Source organism: Vanellus vanellus (genome assembly GCF_965231255.1).
Source record: "Vanellus vanellus genome assembly, chromosome: 5".
NCBI classification, from domain to species: Eukaryota; Metazoa; Chordata; class Aves; order Charadriiformes; family Charadriidae; genus Vanellus; species Vanellus vanellus.
In genome coordinates, this window is record NC_138910.1 from 75,150,263 (window position 1) to 75,174,220 (window position 23,958).

Consider the following 23,958-nt stretch of genomic DNA (forward strand, 5'->3'; position numbering starts at 1 on the left):
TCATCAAGGAACCAAGGTGAAAATATTTATAGTTTAGTGGAAGATATTTCCCTAGCTCATATGCCTGCACTCTCATGGAAAAATATGTGCAGACACTTGGAGAAACAGCTTCACCTGAGCTTGGTGGAGGGTATGCCACATAGAGGACCCTGGTTTTGGCAAAGCCTTTGGGTTTGTGTTTCTAGCAAGGAAAAAAATTTATTCCTCTACCATTAGCTGCTGATGGACAGCTCAGGAAGGTGTTGCAGTTCACCTTCTGCAGCACGGTGTCATGATACTGGAGGTGGGGTGAAAGCGGAGACTACATCTTTAGATGCGATGATCATGACCAACCACTTCAGTGGACAACAAGAACAAATAATGGGCAGCCTTGGAGGAAGGCCAAATTACTAAAAACAACAGACCATGTTGTTGTGGTTTTTGAGTTACAACCTAGATTAGGGAATACAGACTACGTGGTCACAAAAAAACATACTGAGCTGGGTGCTAAAAGCCAGTGCCATAACCAGCATATGTTCCAGGAGAAGGAGGCTCTTCTGATCTGTTAGGTAAGAAAATTTTAAGTCACCTACATGCTACTGTCACGTGCTCCCAGGAGGTCACCGAAATCATTGCAAATCAACCTATTGGACTCGAGAGATTACATTAACCACTGCATTGCCTTTCTTTGCATGCTGACCATATCCATCTGCAGTACACAGCAACAGAGTAACAAGCAGAAATGATCACAAGACATCTGAGGGGAGCCACAGGGGTACTATTTCTGAGGATAAACACAGCCCTTTCCCTGCCTCCTCATGCCCTGTATTTCCTACACAAAGTCAGGTGCCCCTTTGAGAGGATGCCTTGGTGGAACGTGAGCTCCAGCAACAGGGTCCAGCCTTCTGCTTATCTGTGCTGTGCCTGTGGCCACTACCTCACAGCAGCAGCAGCTCAGATGTTTTCACCCCAGGCACGGTGCTGGGTCCCTGCTGAGAAAACACCCCCTGTCAGCTCCCACCAAGTGGGCTGCAGGCACTGCCCATGGCCACAGCAATGACATGTGCTCTGGATCTTCTGGGAAGACCTCTACTCTTCCTGCTCTGTACATGTACTTGTCTGGAAGGCAGGAGAGCAGGAAGGTGGTCTGGGCCACAGCTCCGCTTCCAAAATCAAATCACAGTATGGGGTGAGATGGGACATTTCTTCCTGAGGAAGAAGACAGGTGGCATGAGCTACAAGGGGGGCCTCCAGGTAGGGAAAGGGAAAGTGCACACCAAAACGTTGGGGGAGATGACCCTGGATACCAGTGCATCTTTGATGCTGCCATGGAGTTTCTAAAGTGACTGACCTGGTACTTTCTTTTTTCACTGTAAGCCAAAAACATTTCCTGGCTTTTTGTCATCAGAAAGTCCAGAAATTGTTTTCTGATGTTTTTGCAGTTGCACTGAATTCAGTGGAGCCAGAGGAGCTTATAATATCTGAGAATCTTTTTCATAGCTAGTTTTAAGGCTAAGTCCCCACCCTTCCCATTTAATAGATAACTGTGTCTCCCCCATCTCATCATTCCACACTGAGCTCTGCTTTACAGAATTGTTCAGGTGCCTTCTGTAGCCAGTGGTACAGACAGGTCGCTTTCCACGGGGCATGCTTGATGTCTGTCCTAAACCTTGCTCTTCCTCCTCGTACTACAACTACAACTAATTTAAACTTCACAAGTTTTAAACAGCTAAAGTTCATGTTTTAATTATCTCAGGTTAGGCAAGGTGAATACTGTTCCATGTGTCTGCACTTGTAGGTTCCAAAAACAAATATCAATATTTAAGGCAGTTGGGAAAGATTTAGCCTTATTAGATTTTAAATGAGATTTGACTCAAACAACCAATGTTAAACTGGATTGTTTTAGCAGCATAGCCAGAAACCTCAGAAGCCCAAATAATGCATTAAAAGATTAATTTCTTTACAATAAATTATGACTTTTAAAAGCAACAACTGCTATAGTATGCTACTATATGTGAATTATAACTTTCATTAAAGTGAAGCCATAGAACTTTTTCTAAGAAACTATTTATCACAGAGTTTAGATGAAGAGGGAAGCATACAGTGATGCAAAGCACTGCAGAGGGTGGGATGTCAAATGTTTTCAATAAATAATTGTGAGTAGAGAATAGGCCAAAAAACAAACAAACACAACAACAACTTATTTCATACCAGTCCTGCACTGCATTGAAAGAGTCTTCACTGGTGATGTCATACATGAGGATGAAGCCCATGGCTCCTCGGTAGTATGCAGTAGTGATGGTCCTGTATCTTTCTTGTCCGGCTGTATCCTGGAACAGAAAGGAATATTTACACTTTAAGACTTCAGTTCTCAGAAACAGGAGTTGTAGTTAGGTCCTATATCTAAAATAAGGCAACCATTTTTTGTTATTATATATTTTAGAATTCTCATTTGCTCCCACTGAAATGAACTGTACTTACATCTTAGCACTAATAGGGCTTTTACATCAACTATGATTTGTTAAATGCATTTTGATACATGTACTATTAAAAAAAATAACCAAAGATGTCAACCCTTTAATTGCTCTTCTCTGCCTCAGCCTCAATGCAATAATAAAATCTTAGCAGAGTTCACTGAAAGCTGATACTTCAAAGCAAAGGCAACGGAAAACAGTCCAGGACTGTACCAGGCAAAAGACATTTACATGTTGCAATTTAATGTCACGGTCAGGAAAATGTCCTTGAGATAGATGCTGCGGGTGATGCGGTTCTCACCTGAGGTTAGAGACAACAATTAAAGACTTGATGCAATGAAAATTATTCTACAAAGTGAATTTAATGTGAAATGTCCCAATTACAATGCCTGAGGTGCACCTACTAATTCAAGACATACTAATCCTCTCCTGTTGGTTCAGCTTAATTCTCTTTCTAGAGTGCTGAAGAACACTTTTACCTGCCATTGTCATTTCTATGTTCAGCCTGGCAACACAAAGGTGAAACTCTGGCACATACAACAACAACAGAAGAATTTCAAGACTTGTGACAGCTGGAAAACACATCAACTACCATCTGTTGGATGCCAACAACATTTATTCAGCATATTTTGGGTGCCTGCTCTTCAGCTGAGGAATATTTCTACATCAGATGATCAGTCCTGCAGCCAATTCGTTCCCCCTGGACCTGCCTCTGAACCAGGGAGAGAAGTCATGTGCTTAGGTATCTCGCATTCAGGAGGTACCTATAATTTGAACAAGCACATTCCATCCATCTTTTGGCAAATGGCAACTCTGTGAAACAGCTGCAGGGAGGCAAAAGGCCCTACCTTCAAAGCGCATGTTCAGCATAAGAAGTTAACTGCTACTTACTCTTATGGGTCGGCAGTTCTGAAGTAATTGGTTCTTTAGTCCTCCAAAACCTACACTTAAGAAAGCACTTATTGCCACTGGTTTAAAACTCGGTTAAAGTTTCTCTTCTCTAGAGAAAAAGACCCTAAAGGACGTTTCACTCTAGTGTGATAAATCGCTTACCAGTTAGTTGGAAGAGTAAAATAAAGCCATGGAGAGCACTCTTGCAGGATTATAGAGCCAGCTTCTGATCAGACGCAGCACAACCCCAGAAAGCACACAAGGTGCAGTGGGTGGGAAACTACTCAGCTTTAAAATCCTCCTGTCCATCATTCCCATACACGCAGCTTTATTTTTGCTGCATGCAAGAAACAGTGTGGGCCCCTCCAGAACACATGCTAGCCAGTCTATGGAAGGGGAAAACATCAATGATCACCTGTTGTTCTGCACCAGAACATCACAGAAGCTCTCAGTAGGAGGAAAGCGCTTTTAAATAAACTCCCTGCAGCGTGTTTAAAAGGCTCTGCCTATTGCACTACCGTGAGACTACCCACAGCTGTAACACACCACAAATTTCCCAGTGGAGAGATTATGCAGCAGGAATCCTTCGGTTTCTCCACCACACTTCTGGAAAAAGAAGGTATTTTTCCCTGAAACCTGTGCTTTTATTTCAAGGGAGGGTAGTCCATTGGCTGATCACAGCAAGGCATTGCACACTAAGAAAAGAGTCCTCCTTTCCTCCTTACAAGAAGTACCGGAATGAGATGGACTACACCTCACAGGTGGAGTGACTGTTTCTTCTCCTGCCATTGATAAATCCGTCACAGAGCACACTCATATTCACCGACACCGCATCCTCGCTTAGCTGCTGATCTGCTAAACCAGCCGTGCCAGCTAGATCCTGACTGTACTTCAAGTGGGAAAGGTCTCAGCAGAAATAGCATCGTTCTGTTTCTTCAGACACGATAGTTGCTTTATTTTAGTCTGATTTCCTAAGGACATGAGGCTTATTAAATCATCAGTCTCCACATGTATACGCTCATTATAACTCTACTGACTTTTGATCAAATTTGGCTGAGGGCAAACACTCTCAAAGGTACATTCCTACAAATGTCATGAAAATAGTTGGTGATGTGAAGAAGAGAGACCTGAAACATACCTTAGCTGGGGAAAAAAGCTTAAGTGCAATGCTTATCTTTTTCTAACACCAAAGGACCCACAGGGGAGAGGCTTTCTTCACGCCTCATTAGGAGAAAGACCTAAATCCATAACTTCTCAAATCCTGCAACCAACAAAAAGAAACAAATCCATAGGAAGTCGGACTTCTTCAGTTCTCATGCTCACAGTGTTATTGTTTTACACCTGCATTCCCAGGTTCTTCTGTCTCCCAAATCTCATCTTCTATCTTCTGCTCTGCGTTTAACCAGCACTCATTTTGATTTAGGGCATGAGGCCATGACCAGGCAGTAAGCAACTGCAAGACTGTGTCTAGCTACACACAGAGTAATTTGGAAAGGAATTAAATTTGACAATGGCTCAGAGCAAGGAGTTAGCTCTGAGGATGTATGTCCAGGCTGTCCTGGGAAGCAGCCCCAGGGGACTCAGGGCGGCTTCCAAAACCTGCCCTGGTACCATCTCAGTACCTCGGCTCAATGAGGAACTGGACCCAGCCCACAGCGTTCATCTGTGTTAAAGGCAAACTGTGCTATTGCCCAAAGCACTGAAATTTAGTACTTCTGGTTTGTTAATTTCAGCAATCTGCCTGCGACCCCCCTGTGTGGGGGGTAGGCCCCGATTCATACCTTCGCGAGAGACAGGAACGTGGCTGCAGGAGGTACAGAACCCCAAAGTGCTACATGCATTTGCTTAGTCATAACCTGTTCTCTGGTTGGCAATGCACTTACCTCATTAGGAAGGCAATTTGCATATTCATTAGTGTATACTTAGGTGCCTGCCTTCTCGGGTTATCAAAAGCAGGGTGGGGGGAGGGGAAGGCATCCTATATTTCGTGGAATGTAAAGTTTATTCATAACCGTGCCCTAGTAGCAATGTGGTATAATGCAGAGATGTGATTCATCTCTATGTGTCACTGATGGATTCCTCGCTCTGTTTTACTGTACAGGTACAGAGCATGTCATCTCCCCTTAAAGGTTTTTAGTTGCATTTCTCCAAATCCATCTGAATCTCTGTAACATCACCCTGAAGTGAATTTTTTTCCTCAGGTTATGTTAGCTTCTTAGACAGCTATAAACTGGCTTAGTTTTCTTGACTCACACTGTTTTATGCTAGCTTCAGTGAACACCACCCTCCCCCCCAATAACATAAATAAAACAAAACAAACTGCAAAATGTGAGCTCGGTTTCTTCAGCATTTACAGTAGCTGCCCTTACATCAGTTTAAAACACCACAAACCTTAGGTAATTGGGCATTTCAGGTTTTTTTATGGGCAAGACGTTTATCTAATGAAGGGGGAAATAACTGACGCAGATTGCTTCCCTCCCAAGTTGTTTGCAAGATTTCCAGGTAGACCACAACCTCATTAGAAGACGAGTAGATGAGGCACAGGCAGGGATCAGCAGAAATGCGGTGCAGCTCTAATTAACAGTCCAGCAAATGCCTGGGAAGAACAGCCTGAGCCTTCAGCATTCAGAAGTCTGTCTGCTGTCCCTGATGAGGAATCAGGAAGCTTCATTGTAACGAAGCACCGAAGGGTCTCTGTGATGTATATTTATGCTAATGTGCAAACAACTCTATTCTTTTGTAGCTTACATATGCACCCGTCCTTGATACAAACAATCAAAAAAACCCCACAAGACCATTAGTTAGTAGCTTGAAACAAAAATTTGAAGGTTTTGCATTAATGAGCAATCAAAATTCAGTGTTTATCAGAGGAGAAAAAGACCTAAATGCATTTGCATTATGTGCAGATGCCCTCCACTCACAAGAGCCATCACCTAAACGTTCATGACAGGAGCACAACCAGCTTTTCTTAAATTTTCTTTCTTGGCTGTCTCAGCAGAAACAGCAAGGTACTTCCACAGGAAACTTATTTGAGTTTTTAAATCACGACAGATGCTCTTTGCTGCAGGTCTGAAAAATAAGAACCTCTGATTCTGAACCATTGTTCTTCTAGTGAAGATTTCCAGCCACAAGTTCTTTGTTCCAAATAAAATGTCACTGAAACTTCTCATCTGTACCGGATTTAATCCCCTCAGCATCATGACTGTTCTGTCAGTGTATGTGACAAATAACCTCTAAAGAAATAAGCCTTTCATTTTTTTTAAAGGATTATGGTTTGATTTTTTTTTTAAAGAATAATATGTAAGAATAAGAGTCACCTCTTGTCCAAACGGTTAGCAACAATTACAAGATGCACGTATGTAGCACCATCCTTGCTTAGGCTGCTCAAAGTCAGAACAGAGGCTACATCAACCCCAGTAACCAGCACCAACAACAATTTTGGGGGTTCATCAGCTGTGGTGATAGAGAGACCTCTTCTTCCCTGCTGTTCAGCAACCCATTGTTTCGCACCTCGTTTGGAGGTTGGTCAGCCTTGGAGGTGGGATAACTGACTTCACAGTCCTATGGTTATAGGGGCAGCAAGTTGTTAGACAACAAAGTGTTGGGAAACACCTGACTCCCGCAAACACAGCTCAGTTCTCAGGAAGACTGGCCACCTCAGCTCCCGTTCTCTACAAGACAGATAACCTGAATAAACAGGAAATAAAGGCACATCCAGAAGGCAGAGGGCTGTTTGTCCTGCTTCAGGCCAATCTGGGGCTCAGTAGTACTTGACCCCGTTACTTTCCCTTCTGCATGGATGAGGAAACATTTCTGCTTGCACAGAGCTGTGCTGGTGTCTGTCGGGAGCAGTGAGAGTGCCATTCTGCCATCCATAACCTCGGTTCCCTCCCCTCTGTCTTCGCGCCTCCAGGCAGATCTCTCAAACTGTTAACTGCAGCCTTCTCTGCTGCTGCCCTGTTCTGCCTTCCTCGCTGGACCTAGCTAGCTGCTCAGAGCTGGGGGGGGGGGGGGGGGGAACAAAACAGCATTGCTTTGTTTTTCTGGACTGTTGCAGAGTTAAATTACTCATGACCTCCAGCAATTCTGGTTGTTTTGGTCAGGATATTATTGATGTCTGCCGCGAGGTGGCTGGTACGTTCCAGTTCCACCACCCTCAAGTCAGGATGTGCATTTCAGACTGCTCTCTTGCTGGGGTTGAGACCTCCTTAGCTGCGTTTGCCCAGTGCTCAGCACAGAAGGGCTCTGCCCTGCAATTGGAGCTCCTGGAGTGTGTCCACTCACACACACATATTTCTTTTGCAAAAGTGAACTTTTGAGCAGAAGCTACCAAGAATCAGCTAAACAAAAGTCACCTTGAGAAAGAGGGAGTGGGAGAAAGACCCAACCAAGAACCACAAGGGTGAGCGAAACCTGACCTTGGGCAGACTAGTATGGGCCATTAATAAGAGAATGCTAACATTGAGCTTACTGTTCCTGCTGGCAGCTAGAAATAGGAACAAACAGGCAAGCAAGATGAGTCACTGGTTAAGACATGGGGAAGACGTGATGTCATGAAAAGCCTGTGAAGTTTCAATTGCTGCCAGGAGCAAAATAACACCTGGTTCCTTCAGAGCTCAGCTCTGATTAAAATGCTCCAGTTCAACAGATCATATTAAGCATGGTTTTTTTCCTCTCTTGTTATTGAGTGCTCCCATTGCCCAAGAGTCACTGGAACCTACTCCATACACGTAGATACCTTGAGAGCCAGTTTTTTTGAGCAATATTAGCAATATGCAGCAAACCACTTCTGTTGGAAAAAAAAAACCCACAACCTCAACACAAAACACCCTGTCTTTTTTGATAAGAGGTTCTATCCTTGCAAAGTGTTTTTTAAATATTTACCCACTATGGCTATCTTCACTTCAACTCTTTGGAGGTAGTAAAACCTGAAGCCTTGGATAATTTCAGTACCACCAGTTGCAGAAGCTTCACTTTTCCCATCCTATTACACTTATGCTGTACAGAAGCTCCTAACACAATGTTTTCTTTAACATTTCCACACTAAGTGCTCCCACCACGGAGATGGAAATTTTACAAAAAGAGACTTTACATGCACAGGCTACAAGAGCTAACCAGTATCCGGTCAGTCATCAGAGGCCTCAGTCTTCCCCAACACACACACTTTAAAAATTGTGCCCCATAACTCAGTGGCTGAGTGTCCCTTCAGGTGAGGCACTGCACTTACTTTTCTTTTTAAAGTACTTTTGTAAACTAAGCTGATGGACAAGGAGGAAAAGTTAGTGTAGGTTGACCTCAGCCACCATTACATTTCTGGCGGTTGGGAAGCCCCAGTTCTTTTAACTTTGCTCAGCAACTCCACACCACTTAAGACAAAAAGTAAATCACTGAAAATGCAATGGAGTGCATTTCCTCAGCAGACAATGCAATTTCCAAACTGGTATCAGGCCAAGGGACTGTGATTAGCACTCTTGCTCATGACCTAGTAAGATGTTAAAAAAATTATTTCCATTTCCCCAGGTGCCTTGAGATTGTAGTGAAGATTAGCAGCAGTTGCCCTTCCTGATCTGTCAAACAGTAAGGAGGACTGAAATAGGGCTGCTTGCTTATGAACATTATTTGGTCTTCTCATCTTTTTGTAGATTGAGTTTCTCTGTTAGAGTACTTAAAAGACAGTGGCTGCAAAAGAGAAATTACATGAAGAGGTACACACAAAGATTAAGTTCATTGTGCACGTTTTTTAAATCTTACAAAATTGAAAAGTCTTATTTATCATGACTAAGAATTAATGTGAAGATCATTCTGATATTTTTTGATTCTTCCTGATCCAGTTACTTTGAGAGAAAAATAAAGATATGCCAGCAATAAAACGCGTAGCATCCACATCACATACCTACTTCCAACTTCCACTTCTTTAGCTGCAAATAAACAGAAGATAACAAAGTTCAGAGGTATGATGCATTTGAAAGCCCATCCCCTGCAGGCAAGTGATAAAACCATCACTGCTATGATAAAAAAAAAAAAAAAAGAAAATATTAAGAGTGGCATCCTAGAATAAACAGCTTTTTAGGCACTAAATGCATTTTTATATACGAATATTTTGCCAGTTTTGTGAGATTTTTTAGTTGTTCTACACATATACCCTTTAAAGCACTGTAAGAACAGCTGTACCATGCACAGATGTCTGAGCAATGTTAGCCACTATAAGCATTATTAATTAGCTAGGGTTTTTGAGAAGCAGATAAATTAATCACAGCCAGAGTACTTCAGAAGCAGCACTACACTACTGTGAATGAGGAAGCGTGGACATCCTAAATGGTCCTACAGTGTAGTTGACAGACGTGCTACAGTCCAGCTACGACCGTGTGGGTTGTAACAGCAGTCTGTTGACCCGTAAAGATGTACAGGAGAAAGGAAAATCTCAATACATTATGAATCAGCTGCCAAAAGAACAAATGCAAAATCTGTGAGGAGGAAGTTAAATGATCAGCGGTACAAAACTGCCTAAATTCAGTAGCCTGGTTCTTTGATCTGGAAAGGAACAAGGACAGGTGAAGGGAATTAGCATTACAGTGCTACTGGCCTTCCTCTCCCTAAAACGCAGGCGAGCCAAACAAAGCAAATCCCAGCTCCGAGAGCAGCAGAACAAGACCAGACTTCCTGGAGCCTATTTCTAGGTGATCAAATGTCATGGTAACCAGCAAGAGAGGCGGGCAGCGAGAGGGGCTGCTCGGGTCTGTGCGAGGTGGGCTCTGCGCAAGGATGGGCAGCAGCCCTCCCCCGGCACCGGTCCCCCGGCAGCATCGCGGTGGTGGTACCCAGCCCCGGCTGTGGCTGCACAGCTCTTGGCAAGACCTTCAGGTAACTCATTCACGAAGCAAATATTTATGTCTGAAGGGGTTTGTGAAGCTCAGTGACTTTGTGCCTGGAAGACCTGTTAGCACCCTGAATTGTAAAAAAAACTTACTACTCTGCTATGAGCATCACTCCTAGGGCTTGTTCTTACCAAGGGAAGGTTTCAGCTTATTTATGAGTGGATTAGGGCTAAATCTAGGCCTTGCACTTCAGAAGAACCCCCTAGAGATGTTATGTCAGGCAGGTCAATTCTAAGACAAAGTGCTCAGAAATTCTAGGAAGTTGTTTATGATATTTTTAAGATTAAAATACCAGATCAAATTACAACCATAAGGCAAGAACATGTGCTTTAAATTGACAAAAAGAAGATAACCTAACATAATTTATATTAAGAACCACACCCTAATTAAAAAAAAATAGTCTTTTAGGGTCTTTAAAACCCTAATGTGTAACTTTTCAACATTTAATGGAAATTAAGATTTGATCGGGCAGTTTCCAATTTATTTTCTCCCAAATTAGGAAAAAAGCCCCACTGCTGAATTCAGGTGAGCATTAAACAAAAACATAAAGACACTTAAGGCTGTAGCACTCAAGAGGGTAGAATGAAAGCTTAAAGACAACAAAACCCAAGAACAGGCTGAATCTTATAAATCAGAGTGTAAATAAAAAGGATCAGAAATAGGTATATATCTCACTTCAGTGGAGTTTGAAATACATTTTCCAAATGTTGGAATTCGCAATAACAGAGTCCTCTATCTCGAAAGTTTTTATTTGATAGAAATGTGCACATACTTTGAAAAGCAATGCAATAAATAAATCTGATACAGTTCTTCATTGGTGGCACGAAGGGGTTTTTGTTTAAATGCACAAAAATGTAAAAAAACAATCAAATGGAATTTGAAACTTTCCAAGTAAACCCACATCTCTGCTGAGAATAGAAAGGAAGACTTTCAGCTAAAGGACAGCTATTTTGGAGTAGTCGTAAGCATCTTAAAATAGAGGCTTAGAATTCAAGTTCTTTGTCAACCACAACCGTACACGCATGATGATGCTCAGTAATAGCACAAGACAAAGAAAATAATCTGCTACCATTTACCGTAATATTTTCTATTATAACCACACAGTCCAGATGTTAAACTAGAAATTTCATTGTGTAGCAGCTGCAGATGGCTCTACTGCACTCCTGAGGCAGTTCAGTAAGCAGCTGTGCGGTCCCCTCGGGGCTGTCATGTGGTTACAGTGCCTATGGGTCTCCTGGTGTGAGGTCCTTTTGCGTGCTATTTTAAGTTCACCCACCTTTGTGGTGATGCCGTCTCCTCCTTTCCATTTGGAAAGGGGGTCATGAGCAAATGCTTCCTGACATACGTGTGAGATGTTTTGCTGCTTGGTATTTTTACTGTGTACTAATCACTTCATCGCCACGACACATCCCTGCTCTGTCTGGGCCATGCCTTTGGCCAGTGGACACACTAAGTGCCCAAGTGCCTCAAGTCTTACTGATGAAAAGCAGATCTCCATATTTACCTTTTTAGAAAGATGGAGGAAAACCACAACAGATTTCCCAGCTGAAACGTGTTGTTGGCATAAAAAGGAAGGACACATGACCAATATATCTGACATTCAAACAAACTTATAACTCAGTTCCAATCCTTGCCCAGCCAGCCCCTACCTATCAAGAGCTGCTTCTCCCTTCTCTGAGATCAAATGGGGCTACAAGCAGGTTTTCCCTACCACCATTACCTGCTTGAGATGTCCCAATTACTTCCTTCATCAGCTGTTTAAGAAAACTGACTTTTAGCAGCTCTTCTTGGCATGAATCACTTTACATTTCTTCTAAATTAAAGATACTGCACCTAAGCTCATTTTAGGAGCAAGCCAAAATCCATTCCTCTAGTCCCTTTTTTAAGGACAAATGGTTTTGCCAAGGAACCCAGCAAACAGAGGAAATGAAGACCTACCTAAAGGAAAAAAAAAAAAAAAAAGCCAAACAAACCCAAAGAAAAAAAAAGTCTTTGAAGACCTAGCTCATTGAAAAAGACCCCAAGAAGCCAGAATATTTCAAACAGATTTAGCAAGCAGACCACAGCTGGGTCAATCACAGCATGTTCTGCAGCAGGTCCACAACTCTGATACTAATGAGAATATCATGTCAGCACTTCAGATCATCAGGATTTCAGTGAGAAATCCTGGCCTAAATTGAGGTTGGACAGCTGCTGCTGGGTCCACCTTACATTGCTTTTGAGTATAATCAGCTGGAAAATGAGCACTAATGGATGTTCACACCAGCGTGAATCTTATACAGTTGAAGTCAACCAATAAAGAATGAATATTGACAAGAAAAATACTGGTGGTGAACTCTATCATATTTCTAATGATTTTCTAAGCAATGTGAGGCATAAAAGCAACAGACTATTTCAAGCCCAACTTGCTGCTAGGCTAATATGTGCACATGTACACAAGAGGTAAGGACAAAAGAATTATCATCCACGCAGGAAAAATGGTAGATACAGAGATAGTTCACTACAGCAGCATTGTTCACACGTTTTACAGGATTCGAGCAAGCTTCTACTTAAGGCAACGGAATTACTTTTATCGGGGGCAGATCCGTGGTGCAGAGGAGACTCTGCCACAGGGACTGCTGGTGGCCCTGATGGTGCACTTACCTACTCTTCTGATGGAGAGCAGCTATGTTGCTGTGTGCCTCCAGGTTCATCTGTCCCCAGCCATTCACGCCAGTGGGACCTCGGTCAGGGTCTCAAGCACAGCCTATCACCTATACTCACCAGCACCACTCAGTTCAGCCCAGATTTGGGAAGATGCCATTTGGCGATTGAACTTTGACATAAAATAAGCCCTGAAGAATCATAAGGTCCTGCCTGCATCCAGTGACAGTGAAGAATCCTGAATACGCAGCGGTCCTGGCTTCTCTCCCATGAGACTTCTAGATAAGTTTCTAGATAAGAGGCTTCTAGATAAGTTTCTAGATAAGAGGAAAAGAAGATACAGCATTTCCCATGTGATCTGTTTCTCAAAACACGTAACAGACCTTGGCCCAAGGAAAGAAGGCTGTAAAAAGAGCTGTTAATGATAACTCAAGACCGTCTTATTTAAAGCGAATGAAAATCCTCTGTCAGCAGTGGCAGCATGAGATCATATTTGTACAGAACACTAAATGCGTGTGATGCTTTACTGATCAACAAAAATACGGGGTCATCATTCTTCATTATAGTCTATCAATTTTACATTAATATAGCTTTGTAAAATAGGGAAACTGCACAGCATCACCCCAAGCAGGCAAAGGTCTATCAACAAATCTGTAATTGAAGCAATCACAGTATTGGGCACAATACAAGCACAAGTTCATGCATAAGCATTACGCTGCTTCCTAAATCACCCAGACTGTCTGCCAGCAGAAAATTGACAACAGACTCTCTGGACCAGCAGCTCAGTTCAGCAAAGGGCAATTCTACACTCCATTACCATCGCACTTCTAGAAACATTTCCCAGCTTAGGAATGAATTTGTCCTGTTACATTGGGGAAAACACATACCGAAATATTTATCAAATGAAACCAGCTTCCTTAGCGAGAACTAACCTCTGGGCAGAATGAGCTCCTCTGCTTTCATGTGAAATGACGTGATTTGTCTGGAAAAGGTGCAAGAAGTTGATGTTTTGAGGAATAAAAGTTACTTACTATGACAGAGAAAAAAAAAAAGGCTCTTAGGACTTGTTCTTGGTCCCACTCCAGTCCAAATCACTTCCCTTGACTGAAAGGGTGCAAAAGCAAAGTTTGGAGCAAAACATAAGGTGTAAGTGAGCAGAACTGGATCTGCCAACGAGCTAAAGACATTTTAACATTAAGGGGACATGACTTCAACAACAGCATTCCTCTTTCAAAACATTATGAAACTACATTTAAACGAACTGCACTTTCCGCCTGCCACTATTTTGCCTTACTCCAATATCAAACAATTATAACTCGACCCAATTTTGGATGCTCTAGGGCAGCAGGGGAAGCTTTAGTGCTGGCTGCCTGGACCTTATCCTAATGCTTTATATCAAGATTCGGGCAGTGACAGTATCTGGCCTTTCTGCAGAATAGAATGATTTCTGGTCTTGCAGGAAATAGATAATTAGTTTCTATTTCACTGGTACACTCATACCACTATCACCATTCTCAAAACAACAGAATCCAGAGAACAAAATGTATCCCAATTTAAAGCATTAATAAAATTAATACAAAGAACTGAAAGGAAAAAAAAAAAAACAAAACAAAACCAACAAGCTTCTGTCCTCACATGGCACCCAGGTCTTCTTTCTCCGTCCAGTGTACCAAAGTGAAAGTAATTTCACGGAATCACGGAATTTTCAGAGTTGGAAGGGACCTCTAGCGATCATCTAGTCAAACTCCCCTGCTAAAGCAGGATTGCCCAGAGCACATTACTTAGGACTGCTTCCAGGCGGGTCTTGAAAATCTCCAGAGAAGGGGACTCCACAACCTCCCTGGGCAGCCTGTGCCAGTGCTCTGTCACCTGAACCGTAAAGAAGTTTTTCCGTGTATTTGAACGGACCTTCCTGTGTTCTAACTTGTGCCCATTTCCCTTGACCAAAGGTTTTCTCTTCATCTTTTGAGTCAATTAAATTATGAAAGCCACAATAATATCCAGATCTCTGTGCTTATATGTCTCCTTTTGCTAGTTCTTCATCTGAAGCCTGAAGGGAAAGCAGAAGACTTCATCCCTGTCCTACCAGCACTCACTGCACAATGACAAAGCACATGTGTGAGGACAAGTGCTTACAAGTCTTACAAACTGAGAGCTCCCATAAATCTTAGACAACTTTAACCAGGCCTTTTTGGCAGACCAGGTGGTAGCATCAGAGCTCATCTCCTGCCAACACCTGCAGCTGAGGAAAGGGAATCCTAAGATCTAGTCCTCAACAAAGAGTCTTTTGCCACAGCTCAGCAGTACTTTGTGCCTGCCTTCCTGAGGCTTAGTGACCAAAACTTTCCTAGATCATAGTTATCCTCATCAAGTAGCACATAAATAAATATGCTGCAAAGTTTCATCCACGGTATGTACTCTTCCTGGAGTCAAAGAGTCAGACAATAAGTATTAGACGATAAAGAATATAGACTCTGTTCTAATCTCAAAGTGTCCTTCCACATCACTAATGATACCATATCAAATCAGCCCTGCATTCATTAGGACAGTTTTGTCAACAGACAGCAAATGTTATATAAAATTGCGTAGATAAGAACAGGCAACATTCTGGCACATGTTTCCCTCCTTTTAATTAATGAACAGACTAGTTGCAGTCTATCTTGTGAAATGAGATGTAAACATAAATGACCTCCACATATGCCCTATCTTTCAAAGCAGCTTATTGGCAAGAGCTGACGGAACAACCCATCATCCACGCTTGCTTCAGTGCTACATCCATTGCTCTGCCACTTGGACAATGGAAGAGGCTGCATTTTTGTGCAGAAAGAAGAAAACCAGCAGGTATTAAAGGTGCATCTGGCAAACACAGAGGTTCATTTCTGTGCCTATAAAAGACAATGGAAGGGATGACACTAGAAATACACTGGAACTTCTCCAGAGGGAATGGGATCTGCTGCAGAGACTGCGCTACTGGGAAGGAGACATCTTGCGACACATCATGCTGGAGAAAAAGGGGCGAACTGAAATGAGCCAAAAGAACAGCAAAAAAGGTGATGGGAGGGCTGGCTTATTAAAAAAAAAAAAACAAAAACAACAACCAAACAAACAAAAAAAAACCCCAAACAAACCACTGGAAAGGTGAGCTGTGTTTGGATGAGCTAAGTAACAACGATCATGCCAGGAGGTTACAAGGCTTGCTTCAGCAAAGGCAAACCAAGCAGTTTCCTTGGGCAGGGGACAGGCTGCTTCAGCTTGTGCTAGAGATCACAGGGACCAGGTCTTCAGGCAGTCTCTCCTTTGAGCTTGAATGATCCTGCTTCTGCAGCTCCCAAGGAACATTAGAAACTAAAGCCAATAAAGTGATATTATCCTTGTCATAGTCAGTAAGGCGAAAGAACTGCTGTTGATCTGCCTGGGTCTAGGACTTGTGCCCGCTTCACTGTTTAAATTTTCAACAGAGGAAAACTCTTCAATCAGCTGGTTTTGCTTGGTAATCACAGACCTCTGCTTCTGCTGGTGGGGTTTTTTGGTTGTTGGGGGTTTTGTTTGCTTGTTTGTTTTTTGAATTTTTGCATAGAGTTTCTTCTGTCACTTCCAGGGGTTTGGCCAAACTCAGCACCCACAGAGTTGCAGAGAAATCTGGTAAAGCTTAGGACATCGAAAGTCAAAGATGCATTTTGTCTACTTGTGACATAGTCTGAATGTTGAACCACTTCATAGCATGTAACACAGATTAGTGCAGAGACTGCACCAAGAATTATAACCACACTCTGGAGAAGCAGAGTTGTCACTACCTCTATGTCCATGTGGTTACTGAAAAGCCATTTCTCAGACATCATTCTCAGATTTCAGGAGCAAATGATGGAAATACAATTAATGAAATTATCTAATGAAAACAGAAACTCAATTACAGGCTTCACATTGTGTCTCAATTAGATTTGTGCTTAGGTCAGAATTCTCAGGTATTATTAGGATTGTTAAAAGAAAAAATGAATAAGTGAAGGAAAAAATCAACTAGGCACAGTAATAAAAATGCTCATAATTAGCATCTTTGTTTTACTGAAAGTATCGCAGAGCTTCAATTGCAGTACATAGCATCAGAGAGTTTTCAAACACACATAATAAAAGGAAAATAATAAAAGGAAAAACATGAAATTCAGAAAGAATGTGCTATATTAACTTGATATTGCCATGGTAAACAGCTCTACAATCTTGTAAGAAAGATTAAAAAGATCACAAGTTACCATGGTACCATTGTTCCTTCCAGCTTCATGTTTTCAACACAAAATTGAATACTTTAAAGGCAACATGGAGCTGTACTTTTTCCACTGCAAACTCATGCACCCTTTTCTGTGGGAAGCTGCAGTAACCAGCACAGAAATTTTTCAGAATTTCTTTGTTCACAGGAGTCACCAGCTTGTTATTCATAATTCATTACAGTTTCCACAATTTGAAAGTGAAATAATTTCTGGACGCAGTTTTCCAATGTAACTTCAGCATCTGAAGATAAATCTGGTTCAGATAAAGCATCTGAACCAGATTTTCCTCTCGGGTATGCTGCGGTAGGATCCAGAGTTCTCTCGGTCTGACTGATCTCAGCTGAGATTAGCAGCTGATCTACTGTTTATTCACTTGCTTCACAGTGACAAAAAACTGCCAATTACAAAGCATGCTCCTGTCACTCCAGATGGACAGTGCTAGAGGGGCTGCCCGGGAAACAGGAAGAGAAAAAGCATGTCCTACGCTGTTAAAGCAAGGGAGACAAGGGCACATCACCAGGACCTTTTAGGAGTCCTGCTGAGTCTTTGTGAGGACCCTTCTCTCTTCACTGACCTTTTACTAGCAAGTGTTTTCCTCCCAACTATACAATCGCCTTCCTGCCCCATTACTTTGGGCCACATCAGTGCCCTAGACCTAATTGTATCCCAAACTGTCTTTGCAGAGAAGACTTGAATTTGTACGAGACAGATCTCTATAGACACAGGTATGACAAAGCCACATCCAGGACTATTTTGTGTACTTCCTAAAGTAAAACAGGAATTCAGTTTCAAGGAATGAAGAGTTAATATTTAAAAGAAAAAAAAAAACCCCAAACTGAAAAAGAAACACTATCCTGGAGGTAGCTATTCATTTTATAACGAAATACAGATTGGTTTTGCCACAGAGAAACATTAGGTTTCATAGGTTCACATTAAGAGTATACTTCATTCGCCATTACTGCCTGTCTGCTTACCTGCCTGTATGAATACAGGTGGTAGCTGACAAGCTATACGTTCCAAATTGCACATACAAACTGCCTCACGGATATATCAGGGCTGTCATCTGCTACATCTAGGAGGAGATGCCACCCTGATACTTGACCGGAGCAGACTAAATATCAGCAAACCTCTTCCTGATCTTAGCAACCCTGCTCACATCACATGAATGACTCCTCCAAAACGTACAGCGAAAGCAGAACAGTCAGGTTGCGTCGTTCTGCGCCCAAGGAGAACGCCACACTTAGCTATGGAGCAACCCTTCATACGTCCCTGGGACTCTCTCCTTCACAGGAGTGCCATCTCCTCCTCTCGACACATCATATTGGCTAAAGGCGAGAGAACTCCAGAGTTTTTTCAACTCCAAAGTTTTTTTTCAGCTCCAGAGTCCCCAAAGCAACCTCGCTGGCACTACTGCCAGCTGTGCTGCCAACAGTGCAACAAGCACTGCGCTCGCCCTGGAGCTGCCCTGGGAGAAAGCCATTGCAGCTCTGCCACCTGTGGGCATTCGCCAGCTTCCTCTACCTGCGAGTTTCTTCTCCACGGGGGATAGTTTCCTACCCAAGCACAAAGCTTGACCCCAGCAAGGGACTTTGGGGGGGGGGGGGGGGAAGCAGCAGAGCTCTCCTCCTCCTGTTCAGGCTCAATACAGGAGGCTCTTGTCTACTTAAATAAATATTATTTGTATGGCTCACCTTGGTAGCACAGGCAGCGTGATTACTCAAGCGCTGTATTAAAAACATCGCACAGAGATAGCAGTAAAACATCCCACTCTTTCTTCTCCTCCTGCAGCTGCTGTGTCTATAGTGATTATTTGCATAAGTCACTCAGATCAGTTGCTATCAATGACTATATGGTGGATTATCACTTAATGTTCTTACATAAATAAGGGTTTTACCTCCTTGACAAAGTGGGTATTTTTGGCTAGGTGGAAAACACTTTAGGGCCTAGGCATCAGCCAAGTCTCCCATAAGGAGAGCAGCTGACTTGCTATGACACAACTTGATGTACTGACCGTTTCGAAAGATTTTTATTTCAATACCATATTCATACGGACAAGAACAGTGGAGCTGGTTGTTCTAACTTGTATATTTACACTGGAGCATGTTTATTAAGCATTTGCAGGATCATAACATAGATAAGTTGATGTGACTTTTTGGGAGCACAGGAGGAACAGCTGCCTCAAGGAAGGAGTTATCACTTGGCTGATATATACCCACGCAATACAACAGGCTTTCTACCTATAACTGAATGCTCACAAGAAAAAGTTTCTACCCCCAGGTTTGAGATGTTGCATCCAGCAATCTGCTTTCACTTAAAATTGTCCACTACGATATTATGCTTTTTCTTCCTAAGCAACATGTACACAGACATCTAAAACGAACAGGCTCCAGTAAACTAAAAACTAAAGGACCAATTTCAAAGACTGGTCTGAGCTGGGTGCCTAGACCTCACACACCACTAGTGGGAGTCCGGTATCGCATTTCAATAACCTCTCTGAAACTTTTTAGATACAAGAGGTCATTTTGGCACCTTGTCCAGGCAATGCAACCTCTTGACCCCCTGGCAGAAGGTTTACTGAAAAATGGTACCGGATTACCCTCTTCCACCACAAAGTGTGGTAGCTGAAGGCTGCTATGATCCAGCAGCGGGAGGTTTTCACACACTTCAGCATGAGGGTGCAAAGCTGTGAGCCCCCAAACTCTCTGCTACGGCCAGATTAGCAGGGTTTTGATTTTTTTGTTTGTTTGTTTGGGTTTGTTTTTTTGGTTGGTTGGTTGGTGGGTTTTGGTGGGTTTTTTTTGTTGTTGGTTTTTGGAGTTCTTTTTGGTTGGTGGTTTAGTTTTATTTATTTTTTTTTTTTTTACAACTACCAGCATTACCAAATTCCTGAGGCAAAGAAATATATCTGTCCTAACTACATATATTCAATGTCTTAATTTGCACCGACAGAAGAATGTGTTGTCAAGCTGCTATCAGAATAATGTGTCTTCTCCTTTTCATCAAGGAGTAACCACTGAGAAAAATTTCAAAGTAGTCCAACACATTTTTACTGTACTTTTCATGCATGTCATACAAACATTATGTATCAGCTGTGCTAGAAATTGAAGCAGTCTTTTAGACATGATGGATTGTTTCTCATTAGCATATCCTCCTGTCAGTAATCAAAATCAATCAACTTAAATCAAGTTAATTCTCCATGTGTTCAGTTAAAATGTATACCATATGCTGGCTGAAATGTATACCAAAGCAAGACTGTGCTGCTGCAGAAAGCTTCTTTCTGCAGCTACATCTTACAGCAACGTTGGGTCAATTTCCATTAAAATACTAAAAAAAATAAATCTTTGTATAACTATTTTCAACCAGCCTTGTTTAGCTCCGAGGAATCAATTAACTGACTTGCTGAAATTGGTCATTAGTGACCCATCACAATACGTGCTGTCTCTGTTGGGTCCAATCAGGGGTTAAAGACAAGAGTTTACTCTCTGATCAAAGAGGCCCTCTGAGAAATCACAATTCACAAGGCGTATCTGGAGTCTCAGCTTCAGGAGCATTTGCAAGATTTACATGATGGTATTTAGAATCATCAGTTACTCTACCTAGTTAAACATCTGGCTGCTGTCAAATTTTCAAGGTACGCCGAGCTGGAATGCACCTGCTTACAATACCAACTACTTCTTAACAACATTTATATTACAAGAATGCTTAGGACCCTTCACTGTGAAGCCACTGCAGAGAGGTAACTCAGACTGGCTGAGCAGCACCTCCTCCAGCCGCTGCTCGAAGTGCATCTGGCCAGGAGGATCGGCAGCGAGCACTCGCAGCCATGGGGCTGCAGGAACCACCAACCCAACCGGCACTACAGCTGCCTCCTCCCTACTAGACTGTCTGCCTTGCATTCACAGAAGACGCTGGGCAGAGAGCTCTTTGCAGATCCACGTTTGGGTTTTATCCCACAACTTAGCTGCAGAATCAATATCAAGAGTAAGCACCAGTGTGCTCACGCATCCGGAGGGACTAGGCAAGAGCCGAGCCACCCTATAGTCCACTCGGTCCTCAGCCTCCCTACTGCAATCGCTAACAAAACCAGCTGTAGTGGATGGTCTGAAATTGGCTGCGAAGTGGACATATAGCCCGGTTTTATATTAAATCCATTTCAGTTATTTTAACAGCCCTGTTCTAACTTGATTTCTAACAGCAGGAAACTTTTGCTTGCCTCTCCACCCTCCTTACTAGATGCCTCAATTTGTACTCGATGAGACGACTTGTTTTTCTCTCAACCGATCACTGTCATATGCCTAACTAAATGTGTCAAGCAAACGGTATTATATGAGATTCATAAATGCTAAACCTCTAAGAGGCTTAGGAATGAGAAACATAATCGAGTGTCACTGCTGGAGGCAGAAGAGTTGTTTAGGAATTCTGATAAGCACCAATTCGGCAGATATTCATTTTTATGCTAGTTAACCAGAAACAGGCAGCTTCAGAAAACAGAAATGCCTCTCTACCACAGGGTAGAGGAATCACCGTGCCATCTCAGATCAGCAGTTGGAGTGTTTCAGCATCTGGGCCTGAACAGTACAAGCTTCTGAGCCAAACAGCAATCAGAAACGGATGTTTCTGGAATAGATACAAAATTGCAGTGAAGTACAATTACGTAAAACTTTACCAACAGAGGAAACATCTTCCTTAGAAGCCGTTCACGAATAAAGCAGTTTGTGGTGGACCTCCTTTTCAGTACCGTTTGATGTATAACTGCAACACTGAAACCTCTCCTCCTCCTCCTCCCTTGCCTGTACAGCCAAACATGCAGAATCAGACAAATCCCACAGACTCTTTTCAGGACATGATGTTCTTAATTTAAAACTTTGTTGTATCCCTATAGGTATAATTTAAAGGACCTCTCCCCTCTGAGGTCCCCCCCTCCCTGGTAAAACTGTATACTGTGACTACAAGATGCTCCCTGATCGTTCTTGGGGTAAGCCTTAGAAAGCCATGCCATCACCTACATTAGTCAAGTTACCTCACATCCCACTGGCTGATAATTTTTCAGTCAAATTATCTAGCATCACTGCCTGCCTCTCCATTTCAATGGTAACCACGCAGTTATGGCAGGAGGATTGTGAAATGATGGGGTTTGGTCCCCCTCCCAGAAGAAGCCTGCAGCTGGAGACCGAATCCTGGGATGAGCTCACCCTGCTGTCCCCTGCAGCTGTCAGCAGCGCCAGCTCCTGGGGCTGCTCTTCTTTGGTGTTTCTGTTTACAGAGCACTGTGCACGGACTTCAAGAGCCAGAACCTCTTCCCTTGCACTCTTCTCAGCTTCAAAGCAAAAGTACATTTTGCACTGAGCAGCCAACTAGACAGCCCCTCTTCATTACCTTCCTATTGAGCTCCTACTGGCTGCCTGCAGGTATATCCAGCCTGTATTTAATCTCTAAATTTGAAGCAATTTTACTTGTTTATTTTCATACTGGCCTTGACTGCAGTATTTCATGCACACGTACATGCTACACCACCAATCTGTAAACTGACTTCCCATAGAAATCTGTCAAAAGGTCTTCTTCACAGCATCAGAAAGGCACCTGAGCACAGCAATATGGATAACCTGATGGAGGCATTCACTTTGCTGTCCCGATCTAGTTAACCAGAAATCACATTATCTTGCTCCTTCAATACCTCTGGGCTCACTTCAATTCACTTTGGTCTCTCCGAACTTGACAGCACTCTATCTGCCGCTGTAAGATGCTCTCGAAACCATAGTCTGATTTTACAAAGGGCTGAACATCTTCAACTCCCATTTCACCAGTGGAAACATACCTTCGGTCAAAACACATCTAGACTTAGAGTGATCACTGCAGCACTATTAATTAACATTTAGATGCAGGCTTCCAGTGAACTGCCAGAATGGAAATAGCATAAAATAGTCAGCAAGTATAGCAGTTATTGGTCAACCTTGAACTGCCGTATTTGTTAAAGCCAAAACATGCATACACATAAGAGCGTCCTGTACTGATAAGCTAATAGCAAATTACTTCCTTGGTGTTTCCAAAACGAAAACATCCCTTTCCTTTAGCCACGGTTTGCACTCTTCTCACTACACCTACAGGAAGTTTCAATAGCACCGTCAAATCGATACGGATACGCAATCTGCATGCATTTAACTTCAAAAACAGTATTACTAACTGCTTTCTAAAAGGTAAATGTTTCATGTTATCAAAATTATTCTTAAGATATAGTGACTTTCATGACTCCTCGCTACTTTCAAAATTCAGTTCTCTCCCACAGACAAGAAAAATCTCTAAATAAGTTCACAGTCTTCCATTCATTAAAAAAAAAACGACATACTTTGCAAAGCTACTTTGAAGGAGGAATTCTGCAAAAGTAGAGCTGGAAAACTGAATTGTATTACAAGTTGAAAAAGCAGAAAGCACGATGCCATTCGTTTTAGTCACTTCCAAGCAATTTCGTTTGAATCTGCTGAAGGCAAATTTCACTGTAAAGTATGAAAGCTCAAGATCATCTAGTTACCAAGATGAATGCCTGTTAAATCTTCAGTTGGGACTATTGCCTTCATTTATAAAAACACAATTTCTGCTCCAACAACAGAATTAGCATAAGTGCCCTTACAGTCTTGCTCACAGGATCCACCAGCTATATCTTCTTTCTTATTTCAATCTGAGATTGACGTCAGCAGCATTCACAACCTTTTGAGAACTCATTCTCCAGCTTCTACTTAATTTGATGTCTCAGAACATTTATATGACTCACAAAATTTGGTGTTTGAAGCTTCAGGGCACAAAGATGGAAAGAAATCCAAAGGGGAAAAAAGGTTGCATTTA

General features: G+C 42.4%; 1 protein-coding gene across 1 annotated transcript in view; it reads right to left on the bottom strand.

Annotated features, from left to right (window-relative positions):
• RAB3B (RAB3B, member RAS oncogene family) overlaps window positions 1-23,958 on the bottom strand; it is a gene marked incomplete at its 5' end in the record, with an annotated part of 54,100 nt that overhangs the window by 10,815 nt on the left and 19,327 nt on the right. Inside the window, one exon of the mRNA XM_082484414.1 lies at window positions 2,191-2,309. Within this exon, the coding sequence (XP_082340540.1) occupies window positions 2,191-2,309 (119 nt within the window). The remainder of the gene's footprint in view (window positions 1-2,190; window positions 2,310-23,958) is intronic.